The 20968-nt window shown below is 50.4% G+C and overlaps 1 protein-coding gene across 1 annotated transcript in view; it reads left to right on the forward strand.

Annotated features, from left to right (window-relative positions):
- CPAMD8 (C3 and PZP like alpha-2-macroglobulin domain containing 8) overlaps positions 1 to 20968 on the forward strand; it is a 299461-nt gene that overhangs the window by 250688 nt on the left and 27805 nt on the right. Inside the window, exons 36-38 of the mRNA XM_075314975.1 lie at positions 1476 to 1563; positions 20496 to 20570; positions 20766 to 20871. Coding sequence (XP_075171090.1) covers positions 1476 to 1563; positions 20496 to 20570; positions 20766 to 20871 — 269 coding nt within the window. The remainder of the gene's footprint in view (positions 1 to 1475; positions 1564 to 20495; positions 20571 to 20765; positions 20872 to 20968) is intronic.

Consider the following 20968-nt stretch of genomic DNA (forward strand, 5'->3'; position numbering starts at 1 on the left):
AAATGCCCCGGGGGGGGAGGGGGGGGCAATGCTCCGTCCTCTCTATATGAGAAACCTTCAAACTAAGATAAAGATCTATGATTTATTGTTATGACAGTTACCTTTAGTGGTACTTCACACACAGCGAGATCGCTACTGAGATCGCTGCTGAGTCACGGTTTTTGTGACGCAGCAGTGACCTCATTAGTGATCTCGCTGTGTGTGACAATGAGCAGCGATCTGGCCCCTGCTGTGAGATCGCTGCTCGTTACAAACAGCCCTGGTTCGTTTTTTTATTGTTGCTCTCCCGCTGATAAGCACACATCGCTGTGTGTGACAGCGAGAGAGCAACAATCCTGAATGTGCAGGGAGCAGGAGCCGGCGTCTGACAGCCTGCGGTAAGCTGTAACCAAGGTAAACATCGGGTAACCAAGGTGGTTACCCGATATTTACCTTCGTTACCAGCCTCCTCCGCTCTCACCCTGCCAGTGCCGGTTCCTGCTCCCTGCCCACGCTAAGCTAAGCGGTGTGCGCTGGTAACTAAGGTAAACATCGGGTAACCATACCCAATGTTTACCTTAGTTACCAGTGTCCGCAGCTTCCAGACGCCGGCTCCGTGCAAGCGCAGCGTCGCTTCCACGTCGCTGCTGGCTGGGGGCTGGTCACTGGTCGCTGGTGAGATCTGCCTGTTTGACAGCTCACCAGCGACCATGTAGCGATGCAGCAGCGATCCTGACCAGGTCAGATCGCTGGTGGGATCACTGCTGCGTCGCTAAAGTGTGACGGTACCCTTCTCACAGTAAGAAAACACTGCAGATTTTTTTGCTGCTTACCCACTTGCAGAAAATAAGCTGCATTTTACAATGGCAGCAAAGTGCATGATATTTCTTAAAATATACCTGCAGTTGCTGCAGATATAGGTGCAAGTTTTGACCATTTCTTGTGTTAAGGGTGAAATGTATGGTTTCCACACACCTTTTCTTAATGATAGCCACAGCAGTATATACAATTGCAGATATTAGTCTAAGACCTGCACTGCCAATGGTCCCCCAAGTAGCTTGAGGCTATGTGCGCACGTGTGCGTAATTCATGCAGTTACGCTGCGCTTTGTAGCGCAGCGTAACTGCATGCGTCCTGCGTCCCCTGCATAATCTATGGAGATTGTGCAGGGGCCGTACGCACGTGGCATATTAGAACACAGCGATTCGGCTGCTGCCCAAATCGCTGCGTTCTAAGAAGTGACATGTCACTTCTTCCGTGCGCTTTGCCGGCAGCCCCTGCTCTGTCTATGGCAGGAGCTGCAGGCAGAGCGCACGTTCTCGCCGGCACCATGCGCTTCAGAACAGAGCTTTTCAGCTGCGCTCTGAAGCACACCTTTTAGGTGCAGTGCAGAGCGCACACGTGCGCACATAGCCTAAAGGTTTTTGTGTTAATAAAGCTCAATTGCTTTATTTTGTGTTTCAATTCAATTTTTCTGATTATTCTCTTTTATGCAGATGGCTCCATTCTGGTGCTTCTAATATGGCTGTTCTGGAACTGTATCTGCTTTCAGGATTCCGAGCTGACATTGAAAGTCTGGAACAGGTAATGTAGTTTAGAAGCTTCCATAGTTTAAAGGGAACCTGTCAGGTGCAATATGCACCAAGAATCACAAGCAGTTCTAGGTGCATATTGCTCTAATCCCTGCCTAACCGTCACTGTATACACTAGTATAGATAAAGAGATCATTAGAAAAAGTATTTCTAAAGATCTTTTATCTTATGCTAATGAGGCAAGGGACCAGTCACAATGATGTTAGTTCCTGCACTCATTCTGCCCTCTTACCATGTTAGCATTCACACAGGGGCTTGCTGTGTGAATGCTATTTAATGCCCATTGCCCAACGCACGTACCTATGTCTGTTGTTACCGCATCAGATGCCGGGCTTAGGGTCAGTGCGCATGATGACAATGGCCTGCACTGCCGGTCATGCGTACTATGAAGCAGGGTGTACGCATCCCAGCTTCAGAGAGGTCTAGTGCGCATGATTGGAAGTGCTGGGACTTAAGATCATACACACTGCCCGGCGTCTCATGCAGTGACAAGAGACACTGGTGTAAGGGTTGGGCAGACCCCTTACAAAGAGGTGCAGTGTTTCCCCCTGAAGATACCCCCGCTGGGGTAAACAAAGCTGTTGATGTTTTATGTTGATGTTTTATTGCAATTGCACTGTTTTAGTGGGTTTCCCCTAGAGCCCGGGTGGGATGGCTGTCCCCATAGAAACTGTGCAGGAGGGAGGAGGAGCCGGCAGCTTAGGGGGAAGAGAGAGTGTGTGTGTGGAAAGGCAGTTGATTCCGGGACGGGGGAGAAGGAACAGCCAGGGGCAGAGTGTGGAGCTGAGTGGGCAGAAAGAAAGAAAGAAAGAAGGGAAGAAGAGAAGAAGTGTCCTCAAGGGTGAAGCAGAATTGGTGTGGGTCCAGTCTGTGTTAGCCGGAGTGGGAGCCTAGGTGAAGTGGAGTAGCCGGGCACATCCCCACTAGAGGAGACGACAAGGAAAGATTTCCCCGGACAGGAATTGTGACCGTGCGCTACAAAATCCGTGCATTGAGCTGTCTGTGAAACTCTGTGCAATAAAGATGTCGTCTGGTTTATAATAATAATAATAATAATTTATTCATTTATATAGCGCTATTAATTCCACAGCGCTTTACATACATTGGCAACACTGTCCCCATTGGGGCTCACAATCTAGAGTCCCTATCTGTATGTCTTTGGAGTGTGGGAGGAAACCGGAGAACCCGGAGGAAACCCACGCAAACACGGGGAGAACATACAAACTCCTTGCAGATAGTGTCCTTGGTGGGATTTGAACCCAGGACCCCAGCGCTGCAAGACTGCAGTGCTAACCACTGAGCCACCGTACCGTCGCTTGCACGTCGCTGCTGGCTGGGGGCTGGTCACTGGTCGCTGGTGAGATCTGCCTGTTTGACAGCTCACCAGCGACCATGTAGCGATACAGCAGTGATCCTGACTAGGTCAGATCGCTGGTCGGATCGCTGCTGCATCGCTAAAGTGTGAAGGTACCCTTAGTTGTGGGCTTACAGAAAGCAAGAGGACAACTAGTCCTCTAGTGATAATCTCCTGTTGATAGAACACTGATTTTATTGAAGCAAGTAGCCCAGTAAGTTACACGTCACTGGAATCATCATGCTGCTCTCAGATTAAATAGTAAAAACCGGCTTATGGATTCTCTGTAAAAGTAATCTGTAACCAGGTTATTGCCAACTAATCTGAGAACAGCATAATGTAGACAGAGACCAAGATACCAGAGAAGTATGACTTACTAGATTGCTTCTTGTAGTTTCCTAATGTAATAAAAATAATAATAATAATAATCACTGTTTTATCAGAGGACTACTTGGCCTGCAGCTATATAGTCCAATCACAAACCCTTTACTTATTGGCAGCTTTCTACTTATGCACAGCGTACAGAGAAATTTGTCAGTCAGTGGTGTGGATGGGGTTATACAGAGCTCAGCATTCTGAGAACAGGTATATCTGCAGTAGATAAAAGTTTTTAATAAAATCATCAGGAAGCATTAAAGTGATAAATTGTCGGAATCAAGGTCTCTGTCTCTACATTATGCTGCTCTCCTAAGAAGTAGCGAAAACCTGGTGAGAGATTCTCTTTAACTCACAAATAGTTGATTTGTTGCCCTTCAGCAGATCCCACACATATCAAAACATCCAACAGAGGGTACAAAAATAATCACTCAGGACAATCAGTGGATGCATATTGGTGGGGGCCATCATTTTCAGTAGAAACAGTAAGGGGCACTTTGCACACTACGACATAGCAGGTGCGATATCGGTGGGGTCAAATTGAAAGTGACGCACATCCAGCGTTGCAGGCGATATCGTAGTGTGTGTAAGGGGTGGGCAGACCCCTTACAAAGAGGTGCAGTGTTTCCCCTGAAGATACCCCTGCTGGGGTAGACAAAGCTGTTGATGTTTTATGTTGATGTTTTATTGTAATTGCACTGTATAGCTGGGTTTCCCCTAGTGGCCGAGTGGGACGGCTGTTCCCATAGAAATGTGGCGCCCCTGACCTGGTCAGGCACCACTGAGTACTGCACCCATGCTGGGGGCAGTACAATACAGGTAATCCAGAAGGCTGACCGGGGTGTGGAACACAGGCGCATAGTGACCAGGCCTCCCACATCACCAGAGGGGACCCTTGAGTAGCCAGAAGGAGTTAACTTTCAATTCCCAGCTGGGGGTGTGTTCAGGGGCTGGTTGCTAGGTGGCGTAGGCAAGAACAGGAGAGGAGGGGCAGTGAGTCAGTTAGAGCAGAGAACTCCAGAGGGCTCAGTGAGGAGCAGACCTGTGGGGCTGTTGCTGTCTAACAGCGCCCGCGCAGTGGCTACTGACGGGGGAGAACGGTCAACTAGGAGTGCTGCCTGAAAGCCAGCTTCAGCTAGAGAGAAAGCACGGAGTGGGAAGTAAGGAGACTGCTAGAGAGCACCAGGCCCAACCGGGCGGCAGATCCCGAAGCGAAGATAGATCCAGCTTTCTTCTGCTAAACCTGCCGGTGTGGGGCTCTCAAAGCCCACACCACAACACCACAAAAGCCGCAGCCACGTAACCGCAGTGAGGGCCCATAGGTCACAGGAGGCAAGAAGCTGGAGTGGCCTGGTCCGGGGAACAAGCAAACTGCAAACAAAAGGGGGAGAGAGGCTGCAGCATCTTCCCTGGGCGACCCCCATAGGGACTAAAAGTCGGGGTCACCCCAAACCACCAAGGGCTAAGGAAGGCGAGTCAGTAGTCACCCTCATAAAGTCAGCCTGAAGGATACCTGGTTCCCATCTGGTTCATCTCAGCTACGCCCGGGCTACTCACCCTGCCATCAAATGTGAGTAAAGCCCTTGAAAGACAATTCTGCCTGTGTGGAGTTATTCTGCGCCTTGTGGTACTACAAACCTACATCGGGCCCTGGGGCTTGCCTCACTCTCAGGAGGCTATTCCAACTAACTGCACACACCATCAGCCCCAGGCATCCCCTAACCTGCAGTGGCGGTCCCCACTGACCGCAATACTGAGAGTGGCGTCACGATCAAAAACCGAAGATTTCCTACCTGTGACCAGCACCAGCTACGTGGAGTCCCTGAAGGTATGCACCGACACAGCACCGGCGGGGCTTCACATCTGGCGTCACGAACAGGATAAGGACTAGACCTGTTCAGACAGGTGACCATGTGCCTAGGCGGTCCGCTTGAAAAATTGGAAGCGCCGCCATATTGCCACCATGAAAAGCGCGCTGAAAAACAACAGCAGCCCGCGCTGGAAGAAGTTACCGCCCACGAAGAGGTGTGGCTACCCAGAGATCCCCTGCAGAGTTCTGACCTTGCCAGCCATGAGAGCGGAAGCGTCCGGAGACGGCGGGAAGGAAAGGGAGCCACAAGCCTGCTGCTGGGAGAGGAGCTGCTGAAAGAGGCAGAGCAGAAACTGAACAGCTTGCTATCAGAGGCAACGGCGAGTCCACAGCTGGAGAGTCGTGCAGAAGAGGGCGCAGAAGAAATGGCGTCTGACCGCAGAAATCCAGAACCGGGCTCCGCTGCCTGGTGGTATCGGGAGCTGGCCCAGTTCTGCGACCGACTGGAGAACCGGGTCGTGGAGCAGATTAGAGAAGAACGAATGGAACTGCTGGAGATGGCTGCCGCGGTTCGGGCCTATGAAAGGAGAGCCGCGCGCCGAGTGCCAGACAGGACGGCGATGACGCAGACCCCGATGCTGCCACCGGTGGGTGAGTCGAGTGATGCCCCGGCCAGCGCAAGTGCCCCGACCCCTGCTGCCACGCCCGCGGTCCCCGAAGAGGCGTCCGGTGCGGCGACGCTGAAGCAGGCCGCAGCCACGCCAGGTGCGGCCTTCCAAGCCCCAGCGGCCGCAGCGATGCCCTGCTCGGCCCACCAAGACCCGGTCCCTGCAGCAACGCCCAGTCCGGCCCGCAAAGAACCGGCTGCCACCGCGACCCTCATCCGCGTCGCAGGCGTAACGCTGACCCAGGCCGCCGCCCTGCTAGGCCCGGCCCGCCGAGACCCCACCGCCGCAGCAACGCTCGTCCGCGCCGCAAGTGAGGTGCTGAACCAGGCCGCAGCCACGCCAGGCGCGGCCCGCCAAGACCCGGCCGCCGCAGCGATGCCCTGCTCGGCCCGCCAAGCCCCGGCCGCCGCAGCGATGCCCTGCTCGGCTAACCAGGACCCGGTCCCTGCAGCGACGCCCAGCCCAGCCTGCACAGAGCCCCCTGCAACAGCAACACAGATCCAGGCCGCCGCCATGCCAGGCCCGGCCCGCCAAGACCAGGCCGCCGCCAGCCAGGGCGCGGCCCGCCAAGACCAGGCCGCCGCCATGCCAGGCGCGGCCCGCCAAGAAGAGATTACCTCATCGTTTACCCCGGCCTGCAAGGCCAGAGCAGACACCGCTCCCCAGTCCAGAGAGGTCCCTGCTAGGAAGACCCTGATAGGAGAGGACCCCGAATACTGGAAGCTGAAGGCTGACCTAGAGGCCCAGTTCCCACAAGAGATGGTGGATCGGTATCTGCTCCCTCCGCATACCCCCAAGGAGATTCAGGCAACCCCTGCAGCCGCGCCAGAGAGTCCACCGCCCAGACCAGCTGAAGAAAGCCCATCCCCAGCACTGCCAAACCAGAGTGCAGCGAAGAACTAAGGGGGATAGGAGGCCAGGAAGCTGAGGAGCTGACTCCGGAGCCACCAGCAGTGGATCTATACTCAGAGCCAGAGATGTTGCCCTATTCCCGTTGGGATGAGGAAGACCTGACACCGTCCGCTGACGAAGATCTGCCTAAAAGTCTCACCTGGGAGTTTGCAAGCTGTACCACGCAGAGTTCAGGCCGCAAGACAAGGCGTCGCAATAGAACAACGCTGTCCCCTGCACCACAGTCTCCAGAGCAGAGAGAAGTTGCAGCCAGAGACCTACAGGAGAAAAGGTTACTGAGAAGGTCCAGAGCCCAGGTCAGAGGACCCCTTTGCAGAGGAGTAGTGGAGGATTTCAACTTGAAAAGCGGATACGGCTTTATTGTAGCCCCTGGTATCAAAGAAGGGATATTTGTCAACAGAAGAGATGTGAGCGCTCATCTGCCTAGAGGACACCCTGGCAGAAACCTAAAGATGGGGGATTCAGTACAATTCACTATGCATGAAGGCGAAAGAGGACTGTACGCGCTTGACGTAGCACTATGCTCCAGCAAACCTTACAGCCACCCCATGCTACAAGAAAGAAAAGACAGAGATAAAGACACAGATGAAGATCAAGAAAGGAAAGACAGCCATAAGGAAAGAAAAGACAAAGAACCTACTGAAGAGACAACTACAGATGAGGAAAAAGAGCAAGAAAGCAGCAGGTGCCGCAGCCCAACAGGCCAAAGCCCTGGTATGGAGGAGTAAAGGAAAGTAAGAAGTCAGCGGTTAGAAAGTTAAAGTTTTTGAAAAAGTTTGGTTTGCAACGTTCTCAAGTTCAAGTAATGTGCCCACAAAAACTATTGTGAGAAAACCATAAACCTTAAGGCTATGAACTGGCTATAGCCACAAACTCTCGCAGTGTAAATAGTTACACCAGAGGGCACCACCGCCACCAGAGTCAGCCTGTTTAGGGGCTTGGCTCGTCTGCAACCAGGAGGAGCCCGTCCGTATATAGGGCCTTGGCTCACCTGCAACCAGAGAGCACGCCTGTTTATGGGGCCTTGGCTCACCACCACAAAGAGGGTACCTGGTCAGCACCAACTGTGGAGGCCGCCTCTGCATCCTGCCAGAAGAGGCTGAAGGCGCGGATCCACCAGGCCAGGTATACCCTGAAGACCACCAGACCATGAAAGCCGCCTCTACATCCTGCCAGAAGTGGCTGAAGCCGCGGCCAACGTGAAAGGGTTTTGGGTGGGTTAACGGACTTGTGGGTGGAGGGTGGTGATGTATGGTACCTGGTGCTTTTAAAAATGTTTTACATGTTTTAATGTTTTATGCATTTTAAAATGTTGTCTTGCAGCCCGAGGACGTGCTGGTGATAACTAAGGGGGAATGTGGCGCCCCTGACCTGGTCAGGCACCACTGAGTACTGCACCCATGCTGGGGGCAGTACAATACAGGTAATCCAGAAGGCTGACCGGGGTGTGGAACACAGGCGCATAGTGACCAGGCCTCCCACATCACCAGAGGGGACCCTTGAGTAGCCAGAAGGAGTTAACTTTCAATTCCCAGCTGGGGGTGTGTTCAGGGGCTGGTTGCTAGGTGGCGTAGGCAAGAACAGGAGAGGAGGGGCAGTGAGTCAGTTAGAGCAGAGAACTCCAGAGGGCTCAGTGAGGAGCAGACCTGTGGGGCTGTTGCTGTCTAACAGCGCCCGCGCAGTGGCTACTGACGGGGGAGAACGGTCAACTAGGAGTGCTGCCTGAAAGCCAGCTTCAGCTAGAGAGAAAGTACGGAGTGGGAAGTAAGGAGACTGCTAGAGAGCACCAGGCCCAACCGGGCGGCAGATCCCGAAGCGAAGATAGATCCAGCTTTCTTCTGCTAAACCTGCCGGTGTGGGGCTCTCAAAGCCCACACCACAACACCACAAAAGCCGCAGCCACGTAACCGCAGTGAGGGCCCATAGGTCACAGGAGGCAAGAAGCTGGAGTGGCCTGGTCCGGGGAACAAGCAAACGGCAAACAAAAGGGGGAGAGAGGCTGCAGCATCTTCCCTGGGCGACCCCCATAGGGACTAAAAGTCGGGGTCACCCCAAACCACCAAGGGCTAAGGAAGGCGAGTCAGTAGTCACCCTCATAAAGTCAGCCTGAAGGATACCTGGTTCCCATCTGGTTCATCTCAGCTACGCCCGGGCTACTCACCCTGCCATCAAATGTGAGTAAAGCCCTTGAAAGACAATTCTGCCTGTGTGGAGTTATTCTGCGCCTTGTGGTACTACAAACCTACATCGGGCCCTGGGGCTTGCCTCACTCTCAGGAGGCTATTCCAACTAACTGCACACACCATCAGCCCCAGGCGTCCCCTAACCTGCAGTGGCGGTCCCCACTGACCGCAATACTGAGAGTGGCGTCACGATCAAAAACCGAAGATTTCCTACCTGTGACCAGCACCAGCTACGTGGAGTCCCTGAAGGTATGCACCGACACAGCACCGGCGGGGCTTCACAGAAACTGTGCAGGAGGGAGGAGGAGCTGGCAGCTTAGGGGAAAGGGAGAAGTGTGTGTGTGTGAGAGGCAGTTGATTCCGGGACGGGGGAGAAGGAACAGCCAGGGGCAGAGTATGGAGCTGAGTGGGCAGAAAGAAAGAAGGGAAGAAGAGAAGAAGTGTCCTCAAGGGTGAAGCAGAATTGGTGTGGGTCCAGTCTGTGTTAGCCGGAGTGGGAGCCTAGGTGAAGTGGAGTAGCCGGGCACATCCCCACTAGAGGAGACGACAAGGAAAGATTTCCCCGGACAGGAATTGTGACTGTGCGCTGCAAAAGCCGTGCATTGAGCTGTCTGTGAAACTCTGTGCAATAAAGATGTCATTTGGTTTATCTGATCCCTGCCTGAAGAGTCTTCCTGCGGCTGAAAGTATGCTCTTTTCCACCACACTCTGCCCCACAGAACAATCCCCTGTCACAGTAGTGACGGCGGAGCCGGGGGTTGGCCTGACAGAAAAGGGGGCCACGACTACAACCCCCGAGGCACCCCCGGCACCCCGTTACACTGGTATGCGCGTCACCGCTGATGACATTAGGCATACCTCCCAACCGTCCCGGATACAGCGGGACAGTCCCTCTTCTGAGCCTTTGATCCCGGGTCCCGCCCGTGAGGCTGTTTATCCCGGCTCCACCCACCCACTGTAGCCCCGCCTCGCTGTTTCTCCCTTCTATTCATTACAGAGCCGACCGCGCACCTACTCCTGTGACTGCTGCTGAGGTATGAATCACCCCCTGCAGCAGAGCGACCCCCCCCTGCAGCAGAGCGATCCCCCCTCCCCCAGAGCCGACCCCCCCAGTCCTGGAGCCTGCGTTTGTCTGCAGCTGTTCTCTGACTCCCCGTGTGCGGCTTCTCACTGCTGCAGACACGCGGGGAGTCAGGACGCTGAGGAGACCGTGCAATCAGCTCTTCTCTCTCCTGCAGATAGCACTGGCCAGTAATAACCTATGCAGAGTGGCATCTGCAGGCTTCTATTACCGATCAGTGGTCTCCTGCCTGTGGAGCAGAGCTGCTGGGTCCTAGCTTCCCAACAACTTCAGCTCTGCTTTATCCTGGCTGCCCTACCAGTTAAAGGGAACATGTCAGCAGAAATTTCACAATAAAAGTAATAGATTCCCCTCTCCAGCTCCTGGGCTGCTTCTAGAAAGGTTCCTGTTGTTATTGTGCCCCCTTTGAGACCTACAAAAATACTTTATGAAGTCTTACCTTTTTGTATGCAAATGTGTTTTTATGGTCACGGGGGCGGGCTGTCTGGCGTCCGTTATTCCCCCTCCTGCCGCTTTACGCAGTCCCCCATTGCTCATTTACATACACAAGGACGCCTTCCTCATGTAACTGTCCTCCCGAAGATTTGCGCATGTGAACGCTTTTTCAGGTGATTGCGCAGGCACGAGATTATGGGCGGCGCTGTGATTGTCATCAACAGCGTTAACCAAGTACCCGCCCATAATCTCGTGCCCGCACTTTTCCCTCTGACTCCACCGTTATGCGCAAGTGCTGGCCATATGAACCATGTTACCTATTACCGCTTGCACGAGATTATGGGCGGGTACTTGGATGACTTTGCTGATGACAATCACAGCGCCGCCCATAATCTCGCGCCCACGGTAATAGGTAACATGGTTCATATGGACAGTGCTTGCGCATAACGGTGGAGGCAGAGTGAGAAGCGCGGGCACGAGATTATGGGCAGGTACTTGGATGACGCTGCTGATGACAATCACAGCGCCGCCCATAATCTCGCGCCCATGGTAATAGGTAATGTGGTTCATATGGCCAGTGCTTGCGCATAACGGTGGAGGCAGAGTGAGAAGCGCGGGCACGAGATTATGGGCAGGTACTTGGATGACGCTGCTGATGACAATCACAGCGCCGCCCATAATCTCGCGCCCATGGTAATAGGTAACGTGGTTCATATGGCCAGTGCTTGCGCATAACGGTGGAGGCAGAGTGAGAAGCGCGGGCACGAGATTATGGGCGGGTACTTGGATGACGCTGCTGATGACAATCACAGCGCCGCCCATAATCTCGCGCCTGCGCAATCACCTCAAAAGCGTTCACACTTTGCACAGTGCTCAGTCCCGCGAGAGTGGCACTGGGCATGCACAAAACTTCAGGAGGACAGTTACATGAGGAAGGCGTCCTCATGTATGGAAATGAGCAATGGGGGACGGCGTACAGCGGCAGGAGGGGGAATAACGGACGCCAGGCAGCCCGCCCCCGTGACCATAAAAACAGATTTGCATACAAAAAGGTAAGACTTCATAAAGTATTTTTTTAGGTCTCAAAGTGGGCACAATAACAACAGGAACCTTTCCAGAATGCAGCCCAGGAGCTGCAGAGGGGAATCTTTTATTTTTTTTGCTAAATTTCTGGTGACAGTTTCCCTTTAAAGGGAACCTATCAGGTGCAATCTGCACTCAGAGCCAGGAGCAGTTCTGGGTGTATATTGCTAATCCCTGCCTAACTGTCCCTGTATACACTAGCATAGATAAAGGCATCTATAGAAAAAGTATTTTTAAAGAGCTTATATCTTATGCTAATTAGCGCGGGGACTAGTCCCAAGGGCGTTACTTCACTTGGCTAGTCGGCTCACATAGCGTATTAGTACTCACACAGGGGCGTAATAACAGGCTAACATGCTATGCGAGCCGACTAGCCAAGTGAAGTAACGCCCTTCGGACTAGTCCCCGCGCTCATTAGCATAAGATATAAGATCTTTAAAAATATTTGTTCTTGATCTCTTTATCTATGCTAGTGTATACAGGGACGGTTAGGCAGGGATTAGCAATATGTGCCCAGAACTGCTCCTGGCTCTGAGTGCATATTGCACCTGACAGGTTCACTTTAAAGGGAACCTGTCACCAGATTTGGGGCCTATAAGCTGCGGCCACCACCAGCGGGATCTTATGTACACATTCTAACATGCTGCATACCTCCCAACCGTCCCGGATACAGCGGGACTTTCACGCTTTACGTTGTTTGTCCCGTTGCCACGGGCGGGACGGCCGGCTCCCGGGCTCCGCCCACCCACTCTCTCTCCGCCTCCCTGCTTTTCCCTCCTACCATCCTAGTAGACGTGGCATAGAGAGGAGCGCTGCCTGTGCTGCTGCTGGTACAGTAAACTAATCTCCCCAGCGCTGATTTCCCTCCCTCCCCCCTCACCCCCGGCCGGAGCCTGTCTGTGCGGTCGGCCGGCCGCCTGTCTGTGCGGTCGGCCGGCCGCCTGTCTGTGCGGTCGGCCGGCCGCCTGTCTGTGCGGTCGGCCGGCCGCCTGTCTGTGCGGTCGGCCCGCCACCTGTCTGTGCGGGCGCCCCCCTGCCGCCTGTCTGTGCGGGCGCCACCCGCCGCCTGTCTGTGCGGGCGCCCCCCGCCGCCTGTCTGTGCGGGCGCCCCCCTGCCGCCTGTCTGTGCGGGCGCCCCCCTGCCGCCTGTCTGTGCGGGCGCCCCCCTGCCGCCTGTCTGTGCGGGCGCCCCCCTGCCGCCTGTCTGTGCGGGCGCCCCCCGCCGCCTGTCTGTGCGGGCGGCCTGCCGCCTCATTGTGCGGGCAGCCGGCCGCCTCTCTGTGCGGGCGGCTGGCCGCCTCTCTGTGCGGGCGGCCCGCCGCCTGTCTGTGAAGGCGGCCGGCCGCCTGTCTGTGAAGGCGACCGGCCGCCTCACTGTGCGGGCAACCGGCCGCCTCACTGTGGCTGCCTGCGTGTCCGTGCTGGAGGCCCGCCGGCTGCCTGCGTGTCCGTGCTGGAGGCCCGCCGGCTGCCTGCGTGTCCGTGCTGGAGGCCCGCCGGCTGCCTGCGTGTCCGTGCTGGAGGCCCGCCGGCTGCCTGCGTGTCCGTGCTGGAGGCCCGCCGGCTGCCTGCGTGTCCGTGCTGGAGGCCCGCCGGCTGCCTGCGTGTCCGTGCTGGAGGCCCGCCGGCTGCCTGCGTGTCCGTGCTGGAGGCCCGCCGGCTGCCTGCGTGTCCGTGCTGGAGGCCCGCCGGCTGCCTGCGTGTCCGTGCTGGAGGCCCGCCGGCTGCCCGCGTGTTTGTGCTGAATGGGTGTGGATGGGGAGTGGATATGGGCGTGACTGTGAAATGGGTGTGGTTAGGGGGCGTGGCCTAAAAATTTGCCGCGGCGCGCTACGCGCGCCGCAAACTTTGTCCCTCTTTTCCTTCTTTAAAAGTTGGGAGGTATGACATTAGGCAATGGGCATTGAATAGCATGTTACCTTGCCATTGTTCCTATCAGAGAAGTTTCTGTCTACGTAGGACAATGTGCTGCCAAAAATAATTATCTTTTAAGTAAACCAAAAGATTATTTCACTAGACGAACTAGTATCTTGTTCATTGAGTAATTGGCAACCTGTTCACACTGCATTATTATCAGGAAACAAGAGTTCCTGATATTCTTGTAATGTAAATGTACCTTTAATCGTAGATAACTGTCAGACGAATGATGGTTCTACTTGCGGCTATCTTGGTTTACCTCGTCATATCGGCGGGTTCTGCCGATGTTAGTCTCATTTGTATGAGGGACTTCAGTCTTATAGCTTTATGCACTGGCCATAAAAATTGGCTTATCAGTACCCCACCCCAACACTGGGGGAATTATACACACTGAGCCACACTATTAGATTTCAGGAGAACAAGCCATGTATTTCATAGAAACGTCTTTGCTTCTCTTGCATGAGTAAATGTGATTTTAATGTCATTTTTCCCAGCTTGTTTTTAATTCTGATCTAGTATACATTAACGATAGCAGAATATTGAGTTGCTAGAAATGTTTTCAAATGCTGGCATTTGGGGAATTGACTAAATCATGTCCAAAGGTAGAGAACTCAATCTTTAGAGGAGCAAGGCCACTTTGTCAGAAAAGTTTTGGGTCCCCTGCTGGTTATATGGCATTTAATATGCATTTTAGAAGAACTAGAGTGAGTGATCTGCTCTGGTGGGAGCTGTTTTTACAGCTTCCTAGAGGTCTGCATGGTTTTTCACATCTGGATTTAATTGGGTCGCATTCAACTCGCCTTGGAATTCTCCTGTATGTGACCAGCTAGAAGGACGCAGTTTGTTTAATTTGGATGTAAACTATTATTGCTTGATCTAACCCCAGGAAGTTGGCATTAGCCAAACATTGCTCGGGGATTAAAAGAACATGCAACTCTGAAATGAAAGTTCATCCAATAACAAGGGGGATCATGTAACATTTATAGATCTATATGTAAAAGCTCTTAAACCATGACAGAAGTTGTTTTGTAATGTATTTCTGGTTGCTATGCGATAAAGGGTTAGCAATTATTCTTAATTGTAAGTTATGTTACACATAAACATCCATCCTTGGTTCAACACCAAAAGGCATTCAGTTACTCTACACATTAACGAGTACACCGCATAACAGACCAAAAAAATCGTAAAATGGTGTAACATGTAAAAATCTCAATGGACCTACTTCACATAAATTTTGCAACACCATGTTGTTTGCTTACTCCATAGGTTTTTTTAAGCGTATTTTAAATATTGCTGCCTATAGTCAAGATACCATTATGCATGTTGGATAAAAGTAATCCAAACGCCCCTTCTAAACTGGCAATCAGTCTCACACCTCGGCCGTTGGGTAACATCAGCGGAGAAAAGGATCTGGCACATTCATTTACAACACCTGATTCTTTTATTCTGTTGGGAGATAAACGGTCATCAGAGGTGTTTCCAGTGGCTTCCCCTACTTTTCCCATTGGAAACATGCATACTAAGCCACGCCAAGCTTTCATGTGCATGGGGGAGTTGGGTAAGACAGTGTTGGGTGAACAGTTGGATATGGACATCTTTGGAAGTAATTATTTTTCTTAACTGTATTTATTTTTGGCTAAAAATCATTTTTGCATTTCAATATCATTAAATATTTTACACTGTTTCCCTTGTATAACCTTTGTTTCTCTTTTGCTGGCTGCAGAGCAAATTAATGGAAAATCCATCCGTAAGATTGTTCTTGAGGTTTTTTATATTTTTATCTTCTTTTTTTTTGTTCTCCTCTCAGCTTATTTATGACCACAAAGCTTGGGTTAACTTTCATATGGTAACAAATTAGTTGAGAGGAGTGCAGTGGAAGAAAGATAAAACTTCTAAACTTGCTCTTTCTCAGGCCTCTCTCACATGTCTGTGAAAACCACACATGTTTTGCACAAACGTGTAAAAGGTCCGTATGGCCCTCTGTGTGCTGTGATTTTGGCACGAGTGTTCTCCGTGTGCTATCCGTGATAACACGCGGAGAACAGGAACTTTCTGCTCACCTGTCCCTGGCGCTGCTGTCTGTGATGCTGATGTATTCCGCTCTGTGGTCTCCGACCCTGCTGACTCCCCAATGCTGCTGCTTCCGGTCCTCGGTGCAGTGAATATGCGATGAGCATAATGAGTGGGGGTTGGAAGTAAGTGACAGCAGCGGCAGAGACAGCAGGGCTGGAGAAGGTGAGTGTAGAAATTCATTTTATTTCACAGACATGTAGTTTTCTCCAGTATGTGTCACACTGATTTCATCACATCCGTGCAGTCCATGTGACACCCTTGCTGCCGGAGAAAAAAACGGATATGTCTACATGTGTAACACGCGGACACATGGTCCTTGTGAAAACACACATGTGTGTAAAGGCCCAATTATCTTAATGGGTCTACTTATGCCCATGTTTCCGGTATGTGTAAAAACGGACATCACATGTACCGGAGACATGAATGTGTGAAGGGGGCCTTAGAAGGAGGTCATGCACTGATTTTTAGTTAAGTTATTCTGCAGTCAGCAATACAGTATACCCAACAGACATTATGAAAGGCTAACACTGCATATTTTTTATTGCTATCCATTTGGAAAAATATTTAGCCCAAATTATATGCATTTAAGTAAAATAAAATGCCCTCAATGGTGTAAATATAATTTATATCCCTGCAGGAGTCACTGCAAACTGTTTCTCTAGTCAAGAAATGACCACATAGACCATAGTCAAGTTTTCTTACTCCAACCATGTTTTCCAGCATTTTTGACTTGTCCAGTCCTGGCTTTTCAGTTTAGGGTTATTTATCTATTGGATTTTCCTTAGAAGCAGAGTTTTAAGTCATACAGTTAACCGATCTGCTGAAAGTTCAGCAATGAATATTTCCTAAAGAAGTAAAAACAAACTGATCTAATTTTCTGTATCCATGCATCACTAATTTAGACCAGCGCTAAAGATGTTACAAGTCAAGCTTACAGCTAAATAAGCATGATTTTGTTAACATAGTGGGGACAGCCTGATGTCTCCAGCTCCGCATGCCACAATCTGTCCTGGGCATTCCACAGCCTAGACGGAGCCCTCTTGGTAAGATATATCCAGGAAATATGTGGGGGTCCCAGCGGGGAGAGGAATTTTTGTTTATTGGCCTCATTAGGAGTCTTAGGGGGTAGTTAGCTGAATTCATCACATTTTTTTTATGCGGCAGCTCATGAACTTAAGAAATTGTTGGCTGGCAATCGCTGGCTGCCGTCATCTGTTGGTTGAAAATGGTTCAAATAGACTGATCAGTTTACATTATACAATACTTGGTCCTAATGTGTGAATAGGTGAGTTGTATTTCTATAAGTCATTGTTAGAAAATTAAGGCGGCAGGGTGAATGTTGCAAAAATCATAAATGTATATTAATCATCACTGTTATCACCAAGAAAATTTTGAATCACTCTCTAGAAGAAATTCAGCACATTTAGAATATGAACCATTTTCCGTAAGCATGGGACACCAGCTTGAATGATATTGCTGCCTTAAAGGCAACCTGTCAGGTCCAATATGCACCCAGAACCACGAGCAGTTCTGGGTGCATATTACTAATCCCTGCTAACCGTCCCTGTTTACTATCTGCACACTATGAAGCCGGGTGTACGCATACCGGCTTCAAACTGAAGTAGTGCGCATGACCCAATCTCGGGGGTCATGCGCTCTGAGCCGAAATCCATTGTCGGGCGGCGATGGCGGTGGAGAGGTGAGTGAGATTATCCTGTGATGTTGCACATTCATTAGCATGATAGCACGCCTACAGGGGTGTACTAACATGCTAATGGGGCCGATTGGCCGGGGAACTAACACTCGGGACTAGGGTCCTTGCTCATTAGCATACGGTAAATGATCTTTAAAATTACTTTTTCTAAAGATTTCTTTATCTATGCTAGTGTATACAGGGACGGTTAGGCAGGGATTAGAAATATGCCCCCCAAACTGCTTGTGGTTCTGGGTGCATATTGCACCTGACAGGTTCCCTTTAAGAGAAACAGAAAGGCAAAACTCTACTGATCAAAAGTGTGCAAAAAATTGGATCATTGAGCAGTAAAAAAACATTGCCTGGTCAGATGAATTCAGATTTCTGTTGCGCCATGCTGAAGGGAAGGTCAGAATTGGCGATTTGGACACAAGCAATATAAAGTCTTTTAAGGGAACCTGCCAGCTGGTATATGCCATGGACAGAATGTACCATCCAATGGCTGTACGATTTCAGCCAGGAATGTTTGACTCTGAAACAGTGCACCGTTTTAGAGCAAAACATACTTTCATTAACTGTTGGAGACTGAATTACGCTGTAGACTAGTTGGACAGGAAGGTCCCCAGTGGCTTCTGCCCACCCGCTGCCTTGGATTAACCAGTCTCTTCCTAAATACACAAGTAGGCAGAGATCTTTCAATCCAAGACAGTGGACGAGGAGAAGCCACTGGGGACGTGCCTGTCCAACTTGTCTACAGCGCGGCTTGGTCTCCAGTGGTTACTTCAGTATATCAGTCTCTGAAACGCTGCAGCGTTTCAGAGTCAAACATACCTGCCTGGAATAATACATGCTGCCCAGGTTCCCTTTAACTCTTAGGTTGGGGTAACAAGGCTAATTTGGCTGCGACACTGGTAACACAGCTAAAGATTGCTAGTTTTGACTGCTACTTTTCAGTGCAATACAAGTGAATGCAACCCTGAGGTTACTGCAAACTGTGATAGGCAAGTCACAAAGAACTGTACCCAGTTGGCATTTTTGTGACTTATTTGATGCAGACGGAGTACCTTCTGGGTTGCACTGTGCCCCCATTCAATTATTATGCTGTGATATAGCAGTAACAGCTAGCAATCTATGTCCACAAGACTTGTGGCGGACAAAGTTACCATTTAGCCCCAGCCATAGTATGGCGCAATCGTGAAACCAGGTATTTAGCGCTGGACTGAGAACTGAAATTCAGAAGACATCCTTGGGTGTTGCCAGTGCGAAACCACTTGGTGAACACATTCCTGTGGTGACTTTTCTGGATTGTTGTCGGCCACTGAAGATACAGATACTCCATTTGAATCTACCGATACCCCTCTTTGGCCCTTCAATCCCTCCCCGCTTTACACATGCACTGTGCACTGCGTACCGTTTTTGAGCCGGGAACAGCAGTCACGTTACCGCAATTATGCAAAATGCATATTCCCAGCAAGAAGCTGTCTGGTGGGCGTGACCGTCTAGTGGGTACAGCCTCAAGGCCGCGCCCACTTGTCAGGTTCTGACTGAGAATGCAAATTTTACTTGATTGCGGTCATGTGACCACCATTCCTAGCTGAGAAACCAGCAAATGCGCTCAGTGCACAGTGTGTGCTGGAAGGATTAACAATAGGGATGATCGAATCCCACAAATATTCGGCTTTGCGAATATTCGCCATATAGGTCCCCGCTATTCGCGAATATTCGATGCGCAATGTAAGTCTATGGGAAACCCGAATAACAACTATTCGGGCTTCTCATAGACTTACATTGCACATCGAATATTTGCATAGCGGCAATCTATTTGTCGAATATTCGCGAAGCCGAATATTTGTGGTATTCGATCATCCCTAATTAACAAGTCTGCAGTCACTCAAAGTGGCTACAGACTTGTCATTCCATACTGGACAACCCCTTGAAGCGCACCATACAGCCAATTCACAACATTTTTTCACTGCCACCAATCGCCGTTTTGATAGGTTACTCAGACATCGGCACTGGAAACAAGAATACGGGCCTCCCAGCTTTTCCTAGCACCTGACAGATACAGTTCTTCCACTCTGGCATACACAGGGTAACACAACCAGGTTACTTTCCTATTTAGTGTTGTGGGTACATTTTAGATTTAATATATGAAAAAAAGTATAATGCTTAAATACTTAGAAAAGATGAAATACTAAAACCAAAAGCAGTATAACATAAAAGGGATAAACACAGAAAGTCTTACAAATTACATCCATGAACACATTGGGCAGGGGAGACCACCTCAGATATTTGGGCAAATCTACAATACACAAGGGGGCTTTACACGGTAGCGATATCGCTAGCAATTTGTAGCGATAGCGAGCGTGTAAGTACCCGCCCCCGTCGTGCATGCGATTGTTTGTGATCGCTGCCGTAGCGAACATTATCGCTACGGCAGCGTCACACATACTTACCTGGTCGGTGGCGTCGCTGTGACTGCCGAACAATCCCTCCTTCAAGGGGGAGGGACGTTCGGCATCACAGCGACGTCACCAAGCGGCCGGCCAATCAAAGCGGAGGGGCGGAGCTGAGCGGGACGTAACATCCTGCCCACCTCCTTCCTTCCGCATTGTGGCCGGCGGCAGGTAAGGAGACGTTCCTCGCTCCTGCGGTGTCACACACAGCGATGTGTGCTGCCGCATGAGCGATGAACCACCTGGATAAACAACCCTTACCGATTTTTGAGTTTGGGACGACCTCTCCATGGTGAACGATTTTCACCATTTTTGAGGTCGCTTAAGGGCGCTGGTCAGTGTCACACGCTGCGATATCGTTAATGATGCCGGATGTGCGTCACTAACAACTTGACCCCGACGACAAACCATTAACGATATCGTAGCGTGTAAAGCCCCCTTAACACCTTAGAAAACAATGAAGCTATGTCCACACTTGCATTTTGACATTCTGTTTGTCTGTTCTGATTTTAGGAACAGACAAATGGTATAAAAGTTAAAAAACAAACAGATCCATTGCAGAACTAATGCTGAGTGAAGCAGAGAAACCCCATTGATTATGGCGTTCATGTGGTCTCCATTATGTGTTCGTTTTCAGGACAGAAAAAAGAGAATCATGCAGATTTTTTTCATCTGTTCTAAAACTGACATAGCGTAACCCAAATGAACCCCTTAATAAGCAATGGGATCCTTTTGCATGTTTTTGCATCAGTTATGTAATACATCCATTTTTTGTACAATAGTTCAATTTGTTCTGTTTTTAGCAACAGTCAAATAGAATGTAATAATAATGTGGCCTTATTTGAGCAATATTTCATGTTTACCCACTCATTTTTATTTTTCAGCTTCTCTTAAATAAACAGATAGGGCTCAAGCGCTATGAAGTTGAAGGAAGAAAGGTGCTTTTCTATTTTGATGAGGTGAGTAAAGTAACTTTTTTCGAAACTGTGCCCCATATCTATAATCTGTAACTCATCATTTCCAGAGACAAGACAGGATTATGTGCAGGCTTCTCCACACTTCATGCATGAACTGTGGTTGACACTGCTTTCCTGTATCAGTAAAAAAAATACATTGTTCAACGTTTAAAGAATTTTGATGTATTTTTCCTTCAGATACCAAGTCAGTGTATGACTTGTGTGCAGATGCAGGCATTCAGGGAATATATTGTTGGAAAAACATCCCCAGTTCCTGTGAAAATCTATGATTACTACGAGCCAAGTAAGTGGCATCATTATTACCTGTTCAAATACCCAAAACATGCACAATCAGCTGGCAATACACATAAGAAAATTGAAGATCAACAGCAATCTCCCTG

This window comes from Anomaloglossus baeobatrachus, chromosome 1 (assembly GCF_048569485.1).
Source record: "Anomaloglossus baeobatrachus isolate aAnoBae1 chromosome 1, aAnoBae1.hap1, whole genome shotgun sequence".
Taxonomy (NCBI): Eukaryota; Metazoa; Chordata; class Amphibia; order Anura; family Aromobatidae; genus Anomaloglossus; species Anomaloglossus baeobatrachus.